Below are 15,902 nucleotides of genomic sequence, written 5' to 3'. Positions count from 1 at the left end.
TTAAACATTTGTGCACTAACACGACTGTTTATTACATCAGTTATCCATTATTTGTCCCTAAAAAAGTCCTCGAGTGCGCACTACTGAGGTGCCCACTACTGTGTAACATACTTTGCGAAGAAAAAAGCGCCCCCTTTCTCTTGACGCAGTACAATGCTTTCTGTTTAATTTGGAAAATAAAATCGGAAATTGTAATGGAAAAGGAAAGTGAAATTTAAAAAACATTTGAATCTGTAATGAGTTTTTAAAAACAGCGCTCCAAGCTAGCGGGCTAGTCAAAGACGTCATATGCTAAAAATCTGTTTTAGCACTTTAAAAATTGTATACGTTTTATAAACAATCCACTTCTCGAAATCAGCAACGTAGCATAGTAACTAGCGAGCTAGCTAGAGTTTGTAGACAAAATCAAATAGCTAACACCTTTGAGTGATGCAGGCTTCGTAGGCCTTTATAAGTGCTTTTCTAAACAATTATTCTCTTATTCAATTATAGTCTTTCTTTGTTATAAGTAAATCTGTTAAAATTTGTCATCAGTTTCCCAAAGACCGTGTAATTCTATGTGATTTAAGTGCATTTTGATGGACGTGAGATATCTAGGGAATAATTATGGCCAGGTTTTGTGTAGAAAAAGTGACACCTCACATCAAATCCGGTATTAAGTCACATGATTTGTTATACATATTTTCAGATTCCTGGTTCAACAAGCTAAATTTTTCCTTAAAGTTCTTTAAAGTGCTTTAAAACAGGGTTTAAAATTAAAACTTTCTTATTCTTGATAAGATATGAAATTTATTAACTGATTTTTGTCCATTTTTAAAAAAAAAATTGCACTCCATTGGCCATAGCGCAGAACCGGCCTATGTGACGTAATACCTGACTCGATATGACAGGTCACATATATTGTCAGCTATTTCAGTTTTAATTCTTAATGCATAAGCTTAAACAACATAAACCACAGCGTTAGTGAATTCTTTATTCTGATTGGTCAGAAGGTCACTGATTGTAGCTCCACAGAACAGCTCCCGGGTTGTTATCAGTTTGTTGTATTTAATTATTTGCCAATTTGTGGGAATTTGTATGGACGGTGCTTTACGTCTGAAAGCACGAATGTTTTAAAAGGGCGCCGTTATTTAAAAAAAGTACAATATGGCGACTCTTCTCTAGAGAGAGAGACTCTCCGGATCTGTGCTTTTTACACAATCAAAGGTAAAGCTTTCACTTTAGTTTTCCCACCGCATGAAAGATGAGAGATTTTGTCTTTTTTTTTTCATTGACTTTAAGAGAAAATGATGTCAATTATTTATACCTACTGATAGCAGGACAGGAGGTTCAATGTTATAAATTAACTTTAAACTGATACAAAGAATTATGACGTGTTGTTAATAAATAATCATAATTGCTGAAGCCGTCTATAGGAAAAATAAAACACTGTAACCAGTCCCTGTTATTGTGTAACAACAGGTTTGTTTGTGTTTCATATATATTGAATATAAAAATATTACAAATAGAAAAAATTATTGATAATCGTATTAATTAATCTTATTATTATTATTTACTGGTTATTAGCTAGATATTTATACTAACATAGGATATAAAACTGAATATTAGGTTTTTATTTGACTCAAAATTTGCACAATGTTTTTTTTTTTTAATAATCATTGTCCTGTAATTAACTTTCTTCACAAAATCTCTTTGATCTAAGTTAAAATTTTGAATACTGCCCATGGTATCCAATGTATACACACCTTTGTAGAGTTGAAGCCATTAAAGGAAGTCTAAAATCACCTACGATAAAGGTTATATGACATGATGCTCACCTGGAAACCAATCAAAAACCAGCTGTAGTGTGTGCTGTAGTGTGTTATTATGTTTAGTCATCCTCAGCCAATCTGAACACGTTGCACGGTCATGTTGTAGTAATACGATTCTAACATTAATGTTTAACAAATGATGCGTCAGTAGTGCGCACTCAGACAATCGGACTCTTGTTGTGTAGATGTGTTAGTGCTGTGTGTCGAGAGTTTATGATCACTCTTGTGATGTCCTTCGTTTGTTTATTTGCACTTTCCCGTGTTTCTCCGTCGCTCGGCTCTGCGCTCACAGCGTTTTGTCGCTTTCCTTCTTCAGGTGGCTGCAATATGAAGATCAAAAATAGGCCAGTATTAATGGTGTACTTAGATCTGTTGGAGCGTATGTGTGTCCATGTGAGTGTGTGTGTGTGTGTCAGTGTCTGTATACCTGTAATACTCTTCCTGTGTGAGAGAGTGATGGTGGTGATGGATCCACTGCTGCTCCAGTGCAAGTCTCTGGATCTGAAGCTCTGTGTTCTGATGATGCATGGAGGAGTGGGGGGGTAAATCACGGAACGGAGCGCCTACACACACACACACACACACGCACGCGCACATACACATACACGCACATTTGCAAATAGGTCAGCTTTAAAACAGGCTATTTACACACTAATATGTGAATACATTCTGACCTTAACACCCACACACACACACACACACACACACTTACTATGGTTGAATATTTCTAATGCCTCCTAACTTCTAAGCTCAGTATCTAAAAAGCATGTTAGAGGTATGTGTTAGCGCTGTGTGTTACCGAAGAGTTGCTGTCGCAGTACGTCGCTCTCTGAAAGAGGGTGTGTGATGATGGATCCTGGATACGGTAGCCGTGGTAACGGAGCTGCCGTCGCTAACGGATCAATGAGCGGGTGCACGCTGCTAGGTGCTGTAAAAGATATATAGGAAAAAATAATTAGAAAAACCTTTCCTATGTAATACATTTAAATATTAAACTGATGGATTTCATAATAATTTTATATATTAGTTTAAAGATTTTTACAGTATTTAAAAAATATCATTTACAGCTCATTTTACTTAGATTATGCATACATTTAATATATATATATATATATATATATATATATATATATATATATATATATTTTATTTTTTTTTTTTTTAATCCTTCATACTTTCTTGTTTTTCATGCTTAAGGCAAACATTAACTGCGAGCCTGCCAACTAACACTGTTGCTGGATGCAAGTCTTTTATTTTTACAATAATTTATGTGAAATAAATATGGGTCTTGGTTTTGTCCATGATTAAGACTGTTAAATTCTACCCATTAGTACCACTGAATAATTAACTTAGGTTGCAAATACAACAGTAATGCTAGCTAGGTTATATTGGCAATGCTATATTAATAACTAGTTTATACTAGTAAGATTATAGCAGTACAGTGGTAATGCTAACTGGGTTAGATCAGTAACACTACATCCACAATAATGCTATAAAGTTATATTAGTAATGCAACAGCAATAGTAATGCTAACTAGTTATAGCATTAATAATGCTAACTGGGTTAGATCAGTAATGCTACAGCAACAACAATGCTAGCCAAGTTTTAAAAGCAATGCTATAGTAAGAGGTAACACTAGTTAGGTTAGTCCAGTAATGTTACAGCCGTATTAATGCTAACTAGGTTAAATCAGTAATGTGTGTATAGCAACCGTAATGTTAGTTAAGTTATATTAGTAATGCTATAGTAATAGTAATGCTAACTAGTCTATACCAGTAACGTTATAGCTTTAATAATGCAAACAGGGTTAGATCAGTAACACTACAGCAACAGTTGAACCTCGGATTGCGAATAACCCGGTTGGCGAGCGTTCCGCAAGAGAAGAAAAATTGTTATAAATTTTGTCTTGAAAAACGAGCGAGTCTTGATTTACGAGTACCAAGGATCATTGAGTATCATGTAGCACACATGTGCTCCTTGTTTTGATGCTAAGTGAGCAAGCCCGCTTGGTCGAGTGAGTGACTCTATAAAAACTCTCTCTGGTAAACTGGTGTGTCCATGTGTGTGTGTGCCTGTGTGCGCGCACGCGGGTGTGTGTGTAAATGTCGTCCCACACAGCAGCCCCCTCACACTCCCCTCCTCCTCTCCACTCTCTGGTCTCAAGCACTACAGCCACAATTTTTTTCAAAGGTAAAGTGCAAGTAAATTTTTTTATTTTTACTTTATTTTTTGTATTAATTATTTTTATATAAATAATTTTGAGTTGGAACAAATCGACAAAGTTTCCATTATTTCTTGTGGGGAAAATTTGCTTTGATATATGAGTGTTTTCATATACAAGCACATTTCCAGAACAAATTATGCTCGGAATCCAAGGTTTCACTTTATTAGTAATGCTATAGTAATATTAATCCTAGCTAGGTTAAATCAGTATCGCTACAGCAGTATTATAGCTAACTAGGTAATATCAGTAACTCTACAGCAACAGTAATGCTAGCTAAATTATATTAGTAATGCTGCAGCAAAACTAATGATAGCTAGGGTTTACCAGTAACGCTACAGTAGTCTGAATACTAGCTAGGTTAAATCACTAACGCTAAAATCTACCAGTTACACTACAGCAACATTTATGCTAGCTGGGATAAACCAGTAACACTACAGCAATAGTAATGATAGCTAGGTTATACCAGTAACACTACAGCAGTATTAATGCTAGCTAGATTAAATCAGTAACACTAGATCAACAGTAATGCTAGCTAAGATATACCAGTAACACTAAAGCAGCAATAATTCTAGCTAGGATTTACCAGTAATGCTACAGAAATAGTAATGCTAGCTAGGTTATATCAATAATGCTTCAGTCTTGATATTAATAACGCTACAGCAACAATATTGCTAGGTAGGTTATATTTTTCTAGCTTTAATGTTTATGTGTGAGCTTTGTTTTTTTTACTTAAAAGAAGCAAACTACTACACAATCAATTATTACATTTGTAGCCTACTAATGTCATATATTTTAAATTAATTGTATGTCAAAAAAAACACTGAAGTGTGTGATGTGTAATGGTTACCTGTATCTTGCTGGTGTAGATGCAGATGAGAATGAATATGTGAGTGCTGGTGATGATGTGGAGTCACGTTTAACATTTGCAGTCGCCCCAAAGACTCTCCTGCTCCACCTCCTCCTGATGCCCCACCTCCTCCTGAAGTTCCACCTCCGGCTGGGGTTACTGGGGCTCCCCTTTCCCTGTCTCCACCTGGCAGTGCTCTCTCTCTCTCTTTTTCCCTCTCTCTTTCCACACTCCTTGCTCTCTCGGTACTAGGTGGAGTCCGGCTCGGGGCGGAGTAACCTTCAGAGGCTGGGGGCTGGGTTGGGTGGGAGGAGTGAGAGGAAGGGTGATGGAGAGAGGAACCTGTGGGTGCAGGAGGAGGTGGTGGAGGTGCAGGAGGAGGAGGGGGAGGGGCAGAACCTACAGGGTTTACAGTGGGGGGCGCATGACTAGGTAGGGAAGGTGGTAACAAAGAAGAAGTAGGCGGGGTTGATAAAGGCTGAGGAACAGAGCTTGGATTTCTCGCAACTGTAGGAAGGGCTTGAGGGGGTGGAGCTGGAGGTGGAGGGGTCCCATAAAGGGCAACATCACTGGTCGGAGCGCCACCTGTAGCTCCACCTCCTAGCAGTAAGGAGTGTGAATGAGAGTGTGTATGTGAGTCAAATTCAGTTTTAAAGTCAAACCCCGACTTCACTCGTTCCCTGTGAGCAGTCACAGAGTGTGGAAATCCCATCCCTCCAAGACCGGCCCCTAGCCCTGCCATCCCCCCAGGGCCAGGCCCTGCCACTGGCCCTGCCCCAGGGTGGGCATGGCCTCCTTCCAAGCCAGTTCCATAAAGAAACCCAAGGATGGCAGCAGCAGTGGCTGCATCAGCAGGAAGCTGATGTGGATGAGCGAGAGCGGGGTTTTGGAATTGGGGCAGGAAGAGGGAGGGGTGGATGTGAGGATGAGAATGAGGATGGGGGTGGGGGTGAAAATGGGGTGGAGCACGATTGGTCGCGCCAAGTGGTGACATTGCATGGGGACGGGCATATTCGCTTAGTGTCCTCAATGCTGGTGTATCGGGCCCAAGATATGGACCAAGACCTCCAACAGATGGTAGAAGAAGGGAGTGAGGAATAGAATGAGAGAGGGAAGGGTGAAGAGTGTGGGCATGAGATGGGTGGATTGCATGGGTGGGGTGGTGGGCAGGGTGGTGGGAGGGGTTTACACAGGGTGAGGAGGATGAGGACGAAGGGTCTAGGAGGAGAGAGGAGGAAGGAGAAAAGAAGAGGGAAGAGCCCTGACGGGGAGCTACTCCAGGGTTACTCTCCTTCTGTTGAGAGATAGACAAAGAGTAAAAATGTCTTTAAATACAAGAACAATCTGTCCCTTTACACTTACCCTTGGTCCAAGTCCAAGTAACACCTTCTACACCAACTCCTACATTTGTATATGCATTTAGCTAAAATTGAATTGGCTTGATTCATAAATATTGATTGAGGAAAGAAGATATGGAGGACACAATTCACGTGTAAATAGAATTGTACATTTGTTCGATGCATATTAGCGTTTTGTATTAGTTGCTTTTGGTTCCTTAAATGTGGCTAAATTTTTAAAAAGTCTGAATTTTAAACATCTACTTCACACTTTCCATCCAGGTTGCTTAAAACTAGGGATGCACCGAAATGAAAATTCTGGGCCGAAAACGAAACCGAAATTTTTGGATGCACTTGGCCGAAAACCGATACCGAAACCGAAAATGGCTTCATTAAAAAACATGTTTAAAATATTTTCTTTTTGTTTGTATTAAAAAAATGTTGCATATTGCAACTTTGCTGTCCTCATCTGAAACTTTGAAGTGCTTCCAAACCGCCGACATACTCCGTGTTTGATGCGTAATGACAGCGCGAACGAGACGGGAGGATGGGAGAGGCGTGGCAACAATTTCGGCTTTTATTTTCGGCGCTTTCTTACGTTTCGGCCGAAACCGATAATGCTATTTCGGCCGAAAATTTTCGGCGGCCGAACTTTCGGTGCATCCCTACTTAAAACAGAGGCAAACTATGTACCTGTAGTTTCAGGCAGGTAGCTACCACACGTTGGTGGCTTTTCATGTAATAATAAGGGAAGACATTGTTGCTTTGCTCCAGTTTTTTTATGTTCTCCCTATGCACATGTGGTTTTCCTCCAGGCTCTCTCGTTTCCTCCCATCACCTAAAAACAAGCTGATATGTAGATTGGTGACTCTACATTGCCTGGCAATCGACTGCCATTCCAAGCAGGATGCTTCATGCACTTCATGCCCAGGGTTCCCATAACAGACTCCAGAAACCACTACCACACTGATCAGGATAACGTGGTTGTTCTTTAGGAATGCATGAATGCAGACTAAAGTTATAGTAGTTAGATAGTGATAAGTAGTATGGTCATGTTTACTCGATCGCTATATTCATACAGTTATTGTTTGGGACTGATAGTCATGTGATACTAAGGAAAATGATACAGCTAGCAAGAAGGAGTGCAACATGCCCTAGGCAGGTAATTGAATGTTACTCAGTTTCTGTTGCTCCATGTTCTCCTCTTGTGCTGCAAAGTTTGCAGAACGTTTACAGTAACAAGGTCTACCAAAAAAAACATATCACATATTTTCACCAATGAATAATTCAAGTGTTTGTTCCTTCAGCTGATCCCAGACTCCAATATTTTCTGGACCTCACCTGTAAATGCCTTTCCAGGTCTCTTTCTCTTTCTCGCTCACGCTCTCTTTCCCTCTCTCGCTCTCTCTCCTTCTCTCTCAGGTCCCGAGCTCTCTGTTCCACCTCTCGCCTTGCTCTTTCAATTGCTTCATTTCTCTTTTTCCAGAGTTTAGATCCGTCAAGAGGGATGAAGAGGACATCAGTGCGAGCACAAGAATTCCCACTGCCACGATCTAGAACCCTGTGGAACCTAATAAAACAGATTTTCACTAACCTATCACTCATCATTATTAATGTAATGATACCACAAAGAGCTTTATACAAGTATCTGTAAATTACTGTAGCTATCACAATGACATCTTCCCACTGTCTATCAGAGAGAAAGGCTTTCAAATGATGTCTAATAGTATTAACCCATCCATTTAGCACATTGCTGATTAAGTTACTGAGTCTTATGGAAAAATACAGAGACAAATATCTGTCTTACCGAGCAGATTGGCTGGCGTGAATTGGAATATCGATAGCCTTTGGCTCAGGCGAGGGGCTCCTGAGCACAGAAGGTGGAGTCTCAGTTTCCTCTCGTTCTTCTATTGGCTCTTCTTTTATGACAGGTGGTGGCAAAGAACAAGATGTTGATTCAGATTGACTATCTGTGCTGGTGGGAGCGTTACTGGGGGGAGCAACAGGGTTGCAGAGATGTGGTTGGATTTTGGAGGGTGTAGGCGAATGCAAGTGCATGTGACTGTTACCGCTATTGTTGCTATTTGGATTGCTGGCACCTGCAGTGTTACTATGGTTACTATTGCCATGGAAAGCACTAGCAAACGGGGTGTGACTGTTTAAAGTGCCATGATAAGAAGCAGGTCGGGAACCAGAGAGACAAGAAGTGACCGCACCCGATGCAGAAGGTGCCGAAGTTGATGAAAATGGTGGAAATCCTCCCATTTGGTTTGTTGATGGACTAGGAAGTGGAGAGAGAGTACTGGGTGGACTTTGATTGGATGAGGGGTACTGCCCCGGACGAGTCTGACTAGATGGAAGTGTGGATGCTGGAAGAGGCTGTTGACTGTGGGAAGCTGGGGGATATGAGGCAGAAGGTTGGTGTCCATGTGTGGAAGAAGATGAGGAGGGAGAAAGAGATGGTGGGTGATTACGATTGTGATAAATGGAAGATGGAGCACTGCTCTCTCTTTCCCTTTCCCTTTCCTTCTCTCTTTCTCTCTCTCTAGATTGGACAGTCAGGCCAGGCTGGACCAGATAGTGTGGATGGGGAACAGCAGGCCCTCCAGTAAAATCTCGACCCATATTTGAAGCAAGTCTGGTGGGACTTGGGAATTCTCTGGATGTACCAGGATGAGGGGCAGATGAAGGTTGAGTCCCTGCTGGAGGGTACTCCTTGGACTCTGGTGGAGGGTATTCCCTTAGGAAATGCGCAGTGGGGGGAGGATCTGACCCAGTAGCAGGGACTTGATGTCCTTGATGACCTTGCCCCACCTGCTCCACCGCAGATTGAAAGTCTTTATTTTGGGTGGATAAACTGTTTTGTGGAGAACTAGATGATACAGTGGAGCTTGAAGTGCTAACATTTACTTGGTTAATATTAGTTGGATTGCTGTTACCAACTACTTCCCTTATCTGACCTGCAAACTCGCCCCATCTTCCCTCCTTATCTCTTGGGTGACACCCACCTGCACCTCCTGCTCCACTCGGCCCACCAGATCCAAAGTCCCGGCTCTGTGCTATGTGTTGCTGGTTCTGATTCTGCAAAGAGAATTCTCTTAGTCCATCCCGATCCCGAAATCCTGTTCGAAATTCCCGACCCCCTGGTGGTCCTTCCCGGCCTGGTGCTCCAAATTCTCGGTTTTGTCCAGAAACTGGAGTCGCAAAGTCATTTCCCAGATTCGCACTGTTATGTGCAGCAGATCCACCAGTGGCATCTTTAATTGCAATGTCCCTTGCAGCCCTGTCCCGCTCAGCTGGACTGCCGTACCTGGGCAAGTACTCCCTGTGTGGGTGGGGTGGGTGTGTGTGGGGGAGGTAGGGTGGATGGGATGAGTGACGAGTGGAGGAGGGGGGGTTGTAGACAGAGGGCAGTTGTTGCTGTTGCACAGGTGCATGGTGGACACCTGGGTAACGTGTGTAACCCCAGTTTCCAGGGCAAGTGGAAACAGCACTGCCTGACCATGTAGTAGGGCTGTAGTGAAGAGTGTGGCGAGGGGGAGGGGCCTGCTGTGGTAAGGAGGTTGTCTGTGGAAGAAGAGAGGGTGGAGCCTTGTCACATTTCTCAACTTTTTCCATTTTAACATCACCAGGAGCACTTTGGCCTGCCTCTAGAGGCTTCAGAGCAGGTGGAGGGGGGAGAGAAGAGGAGGGGGCATGACTAACATTTGGATTTCCATGGGGATACTCTGCTCCACCAACTACAATCTTTCCTCCACATTGAGAAGGCGTTTTGGGGTTGGTATTGCTGCGGCCACAGCCATGTAATGCCTCATCACTCACAACACTAGAAAACTCCATCTTGGGCGTTATTTTAGGGTCAACTGCAAAGTAGGATTTTCTTGCATTTCCGCTTTCACTTAAAGGACAAAGTGATGATGGCGATTTCAGTACTGATAAATCAGCCTCCATCCCCCCCTCAGTGTCCCGACATTCTCCACTAACACTATCAGTCCCCCTTCCTGCTCCTCCCGGTTTAGGTATCGCTCCTTCTTTCACCTTCCCGGCTTGCTTTGGTGAATCTGGTGAGTCTGATTCAGAGTCCAAACTGGCCAATGGGGAGCCAGAGAGGCTCGGTGAAGAGGATCGATTGTCCTGATCGATATCCCGTCCACTGCTAATACTACTGCTGCTATTAGCTAAGCTTCCTCCAGCTGAGCTACGGCTGCCTTGTGACTGCCCATCTTCGTTGTCACTTTCCCGGGTGTTGCACGAAGTTGGATGCGGTGCTGAAGTTGTCGTCCCGGTTGAATGTGTTGATGTCGGGGCACTGGATGAAGAGTCCTTGCAGTAAAAAAAAAAAAAAAAACATATTTAGATAGAAAGACAAATATAATGTGTGTTTATTGTTTGGTCCTCAGCTGCTGTTATTGCATTATCCTCATTAATTGTCATTTCTGCATTCCAAATAAACAAAATCTACGCCTGGTACCTGGACCTTCTGCCTCTTGGGGGGAGGAATAGTCCGCTCTCCATCACTTTCAGATGAATCCTGTCCTTGTGGTCGTCTAAAACAACCAAGCTCTTCTCCCACAGCTCTCTGCTAAACATGTCAAATAATAATTTACAGTGAAACAGTTCTTCACTACTACACTTTCTCATCTGATATTTATGAAAAATTAATAAGGCTGCACAGGAATAGATAAACGGTACAATGAAGGAAAAAGAAAAGAAATATGACATAAGAGATGAGAACAAAAGATGACAAAGCAAGAAACTATGATATACGGTACATGGTGAGACGAAGGCCTCACAGATTATGATGTCTAATAGGTTTGAAAGATGCTTAGGATAATATTTCATCATGATTAGTTCCATGACTTCCATAATTATTTCACTGTATTTGATTCACTAAATAAAGGAGTTAGAGAAATTGCCAAATGAAGAGGTTGCTGTGGGATGAAATAAAGCAGGGAAACAAAAGAGCGATGAAAACTTGTATAGACAGTATTTTACTGTTTGTCGTTCATTTCGTTCTGCTCGAGATGGGCTAGGATGTGGACGCCTTCCCCTCCGCTCCTCGCTACCACCCCGCCTTCGCCCACTACGTACAGGCATCTGAGAAGAAGAAGGAACAGAGGATTAAGGGTGTTTTTCCAAACAAAAAAAGAATAAACAAGTAGGAAAGTGGGTGGGTGGATGATTAAATGAATGGATGGATGGATGGAAGGGATGATCGACGGAAAATCATGCTATATTCACATAGATCGATAAATAGATAGACAGGCAATTGCAATTAGTAAGCTGACGACGGAGAAGTTTATGCAGAAATTTCATACACACATAGTGAAAGCAACGTTCCTGAATACAGCATTATTTTCTCTGAACTCACCGGCTCTTTGTGAGTTCTGGTTTTCATCACTCCATTTCTTTTTATCAGGCGATTAACGCACAATACACAGCATTCAACGGATTAAATACTGTAAAAACACAAACACACAAGAACTGAGAGTGTTAAACACTTTAAACGACAAAGCTCCTTTGTTTCTTCTTTTGTCAGTTTCTGTTTTGGCTAACCAGCTTTCGCTCTGCAGCATGTAAGTAGTGAATGGGCTGATATATCACCAATAGCAACAACTGTGATTGTTCCATATAATGCTTTCATATACAATCATACTGTATGTCCGACAATTTTTGGACACCTAACCATCACACCAATGGTTAGGTACTTCTTATTGTCACAGATGTGAGGTCAGGACATGCGTTCATGAAGCTTGCTTTATGCACAGGGACATTCCCATGTTGGAACAAATTTGCTCCCCTTAGGTTCGGTAAAGCCAGATTGAATGGAGATCCTGAACAGTTATGTTGTTCTATTTTTAAGAAGATCCACATTAATGGATTAGTGTTTTCACATTAGGGACCGGGATGGTTTCCGAGAACACTTGACTCTAAAGTCTGGTTCGGAGGCTAAAATTACACAAGTGTACACAAATACGGCTGCGATGGATTGGCACTCTGTCTAGGGTGTACCCCGCCTCTTGTCCTAAGCCTCCTGGGATAGGCGTCAGGCGCCCTGCGACCCTGAATACAGGATAAAGCGGTATAGATGATGAGTGAGTGAATGAGTACCCAAGTACGGGAAAAAATAGTAATGTGAACACAGACCGGTGAGGGAGTGGGGAGGGGGAGCAATTGCTCCAGTGTCGATGGTGTATCTCTGGCCTGTTTCACCTCCCCTTTCCTCTAGCATTATGGAAATGGTTATACTGGCCACTGGCATGAATTTCTATATTGAACTATTCTGGCTTCCTGTTGGTTAAGCGGATGCCATTTTGTATATGTATATAGTATTAGGAAAATCATTAGGGTATGTGGTATGAATATTTACCTATGAAAATCATCTTACAGTGGTTTACTCCTTTTATAACACAACTTCCCACGGTTACTCAAGAAAAAAGGTCAGCTTGTCATGTTATCGAGAAATCACACAGCACAACAGGTTGTACAGAGATCCCCTGGCATACGAACTTTCGCCTCAAGAAATAAAATTTAGCGAGAAATTTGCGTCTGCATACAAATTATTTTTAGCATATGAGCGAACCGAATTCAAAACTTGTTTGCATTGGTGAAAAGCAAAGCCAAGTGAGTTTATATGGTGGGTTTTTACATTTTGTGCAAGATTTAGAATGTCATCAAGGACAGTAGCAAGAAGAAAAGGCAGCCACTTTCAGTTTCGTTTTTTTGAAAGCACCCAGTGCCAATCATAAAATAAATTAAGTGAGGTTTAATGTCTATTTATTTTATATTTACTTAATTTACGTACATGTCTTCGCCTACGGAACAGATAAAATTTGCATGCTGAAGTACCACTGTACAAGTTGTTACTATAGAAATGGTAGAATATTCAAATAAGCCCATTACTATTATCACCATGTGACTTGCCTTGCGACAGGAACTACTGTCTGAGGTGTTGTTCTAAAATAAATTAATCAACACGTCTAACCGATCCGAATCAAACTTGCAATTCACACTCTTGTGTCACAGGCGATAAGAGTCGGTAGGGTTTCAAGAAACCCGAAAAAGACGAGACCTGCCTTTAAAACCACACATTTAGTGGGTGAAAAAAATGACATGCAGAAAAAAGATGGTAAGGGAAGGATATATTGAGATGTTTCATTCATAAGCACACATACAGTGTTTATTTATGGAGTATGAGACTATATATAGAGCACAGCCCACGTGATAATTAAATCTTAACACCCCACCACTGACAAGCACACACACACACACTCATTCACAAGCCAGCAGTTTGGAATGAACAGCAGGGTGTTTAAGGACTCGCTTAGATTCACAGTATATCCACACACACAGACCCCTACAGTCAATACCAAATTTATTGGCACCTCTTTACCGATCGAAATTTAATTTTATCTCAAACTACAGTATTTCTCCTCTATTGGTTACAAAAAGAGGTAAATAACAGGACAAATGACAAGATAATTGACACCTCTAAAGATGACCCGCATACCGTCGAAATCCTGCACTGTGGTCAGATCGTATGAAAACCGTGAACACTCTCTACATTTTAGGCAAAAGGAAAGTGAACCTCGAAAGAAACAGACAGAGCTCAAAACCCAGTAAAAATATGGTGGTGGATCAATGAGGCTTTAGAGCTGTTTTTGTGGCTGGTGGTTCAGGGCCTCTTGTGAAGATTGATGACATCGAGAATTTGGTTAAGTACCAGGATATTTTAGCACAAAACTTCTGCCAGGAAGACTTGGCTGCAGACATGGACATGCAGCGTGTCCAAATAAAACGCTATGTCCCAATATGTTTAAGGTCAAATATTCACTCACTGCAGCATGTGCAACTCATTTAATATAATTCCTTTCTGGCAAGTTTTCATATTTCCGGTTTTGACAATTGCCCGAGCACACACACGCACACATCCAAACCACTGGACTAACATGATGAAAAGCTCATATGCATAAACACAACCACGCACAAACTACACAAACCAATCCTTAAACAAATACAATACAGCTTCTATTATTCCATCAGACACACATATAAAGAAGTACAAGAAACGTAGGTCACTCGGTCCACACACACACACACACACACATGCATATATACATATAGACAAGTATGAAAAATATAGAGGCATACACACACAAACACACACATATAGACAAGTAAAAAAAAAAACATCTTAGTCCACATATACAGTATATATGCATGTGTGTGTGTGTGTGTGTGTGTGTGTGTGTGTGTGTGTGTGTGTGTGTAGACAAGTATGCATAATAAAGATCAGTCTATGCACACACACACACGCACACACACACAAAATAGTCCCAGAAACAAAAATAACAGTTTATACTATACACAGATATAGATACGTTTAAGAGACGGTCTATAAAAACCCACACACAAACACACACACACACACATATGCATGTGCATGCATCTATACATATAGAAAAGTATGAATAGACTATGCACACAAACACACACACACACACACAAAGGTGGAAGGCCTGTATGAAACATGCAAACACACACACACACCAACCCATAAACAAAAACAATACAGTTTATACCACACACACACACACATAGGCAAGTATGAACAATATAGATCAGTCTATGCATACAAACACGCAAGTATAAGAAACATAGGTCTACACACATATGCATATATACATATAGACAAATATGAATAATATAAATCAGTCTATGCACACACACACACACACACACACAGGTGACAGGCCTCTATGTTACATGCAAACACACACAGAAACGAAACAAGCCTATGAAAAGATGGGGCTGTCACACATACACACACGCATATATACACACAGGTCTGTCTGTGAGACACGCGCGCGCGCACGCACGCACACACGTGAGCGCGCGCGCGCGTTCTTTTGTATGCACTCTGCAGCTCTGCAGTGAAGCTGGACTGGTCGCGCGCGCCGCCGCTGCACGCAGGCCACCTCTGGATCTCACACAATAACGCAGCGCACATGCGCGCGTGTGTGTGCGCGTGCAGCACGAACCCCCTTTTTGCCATCTTTTCTCCACGGAGCAGAAGCATGGCGAACACACACACACACACACATATACGCACAGACATTCTTCTGCTGGTGGAAACACAGGGTACACACACACACACACATACTGCCACCAGGCGCGCGCGCGCACACACACACACACACACACAAAGAGCAGAAGGAGAACAGGAGGACGAGGATGAGTGCTCCATCCATTTTCTCCGCTCTTTTCCTTTACCTAGGCTGGCGCTGCGATGCCGGATCCCTCCTTCCTCCTCTCCTTTTCTTGCTCCGCGTCTTTCTCTCCTCCTACCGCACGCACGCGCGGGCACACGCATGCGGCGCGTGCACGCACGAGCTCCCCATCACAAGCGCTCCGCCAAATCATGCATCTGTCTTTATTTCTTCTGCTTGCTTTTCTCTTTCTTTTCTATTCTTCTTCAGCAGGAATGACTGTACACACACACACACACACAATCTGATGCGCGCGCGTGCGTGCGCCTTCCTCCTCTTCCCCACCCCCTTTTCTTCCCTGATTTCTCCCCCTCCCTCTCCCTCTCCCTCTGTTCGTGTTTCTTCTTCTTCTTTTTCTTCTTCTTTTCCCTTTTTTTTCCCCTCGTGCAACGGGCACGAGCTATATATAAAACA

At 42.1% G+C, this 15,902-nt stretch overlaps 1 protein-coding gene across 4 annotated transcripts; it reads right to left on the bottom strand.

Annotated features, from left to right (window-relative positions):
- Positions 1-2,005: 2,005 nt before the first annotated feature.
- On the bottom strand, positions 2,006-15,714 carry atn1 (atrophin 1). 4 transcript variants are annotated; one of them, XM_053495317.1, is made up of 10 exons: positions 15,493-15,714; positions 11,591-11,678; positions 11,215-11,316; positions 10,691-10,801; positions 8,027-10,542; positions 7,561-7,789; positions 4,883-6,176; positions 2,611-2,739; positions 2,239-2,374; positions 2,006-2,131 (listed from the first exon to the last, which is right to left on the bottom strand). In XM_053495317.1, exons 2-10 carry the CDS (start codon positions 11,615-11,617, stop codon positions 2,098-2,100), a joined length of 4,578 nt encoding a protein of 1,525 aa, XP_053351292.1. In that variant the 5' UTR covers positions 11,618-11,678; positions 15,493-15,714; the 3' UTR covers positions 2,006-2,097. The 4 variants fall into 4 exon arrangements, with proteins under 4 accessions (XP_053351292.1, XP_053351293.1, XP_053351294.1 ...); XM_053495318.1 differs by having other exon boundaries at positions 10,691-10,798; XM_053495319.1 differs by lacking the exon at positions 11,591-11,678.
- Positions 15,715-15,902: the final 188 nt, after the last annotated feature.

Source organism: Clarias gariepinus, chromosome 4 (genome assembly GCF_024256425.1).
Source record: "Clarias gariepinus isolate MV-2021 ecotype Netherlands chromosome 4, CGAR_prim_01v2, whole genome shotgun sequence".
Lineage (NCBI taxonomy): Eukaryota > Metazoa > Chordata > Actinopteri > Siluriformes > Clariidae > Clarias > Clarias gariepinus.
Note: the sequence above shows the minus strand (reverse complement) of the source record. Positions and strands in the feature narration are given on the sequence as shown.

What these genes read in the sequence shown, in the direction of transcription:
- atn1 (XM_053495317.1), bottom strand. Translation starts at nt 11,617, where the DNA reads ATGAAAACCAGAACTCACAAAGAGCCG. An exon ending in AACGAAATGAACGACAAACA is followed by an intron (nt 10,802 to 11,214) that starts GTAAAATACTGT and finishes TGACATGTTTAG; the next exon opens with CAGAGAGCTGTGGGAGAAGA. An exon ending in CACGCCAGCCAATCTGCTCG is followed by an intron (nt 7,790 to 8,026) that starts GTAAGACAGATA and finishes CTGTTTTATTAG; the next exon opens with GTTCCACAGGGTTCTAGATC.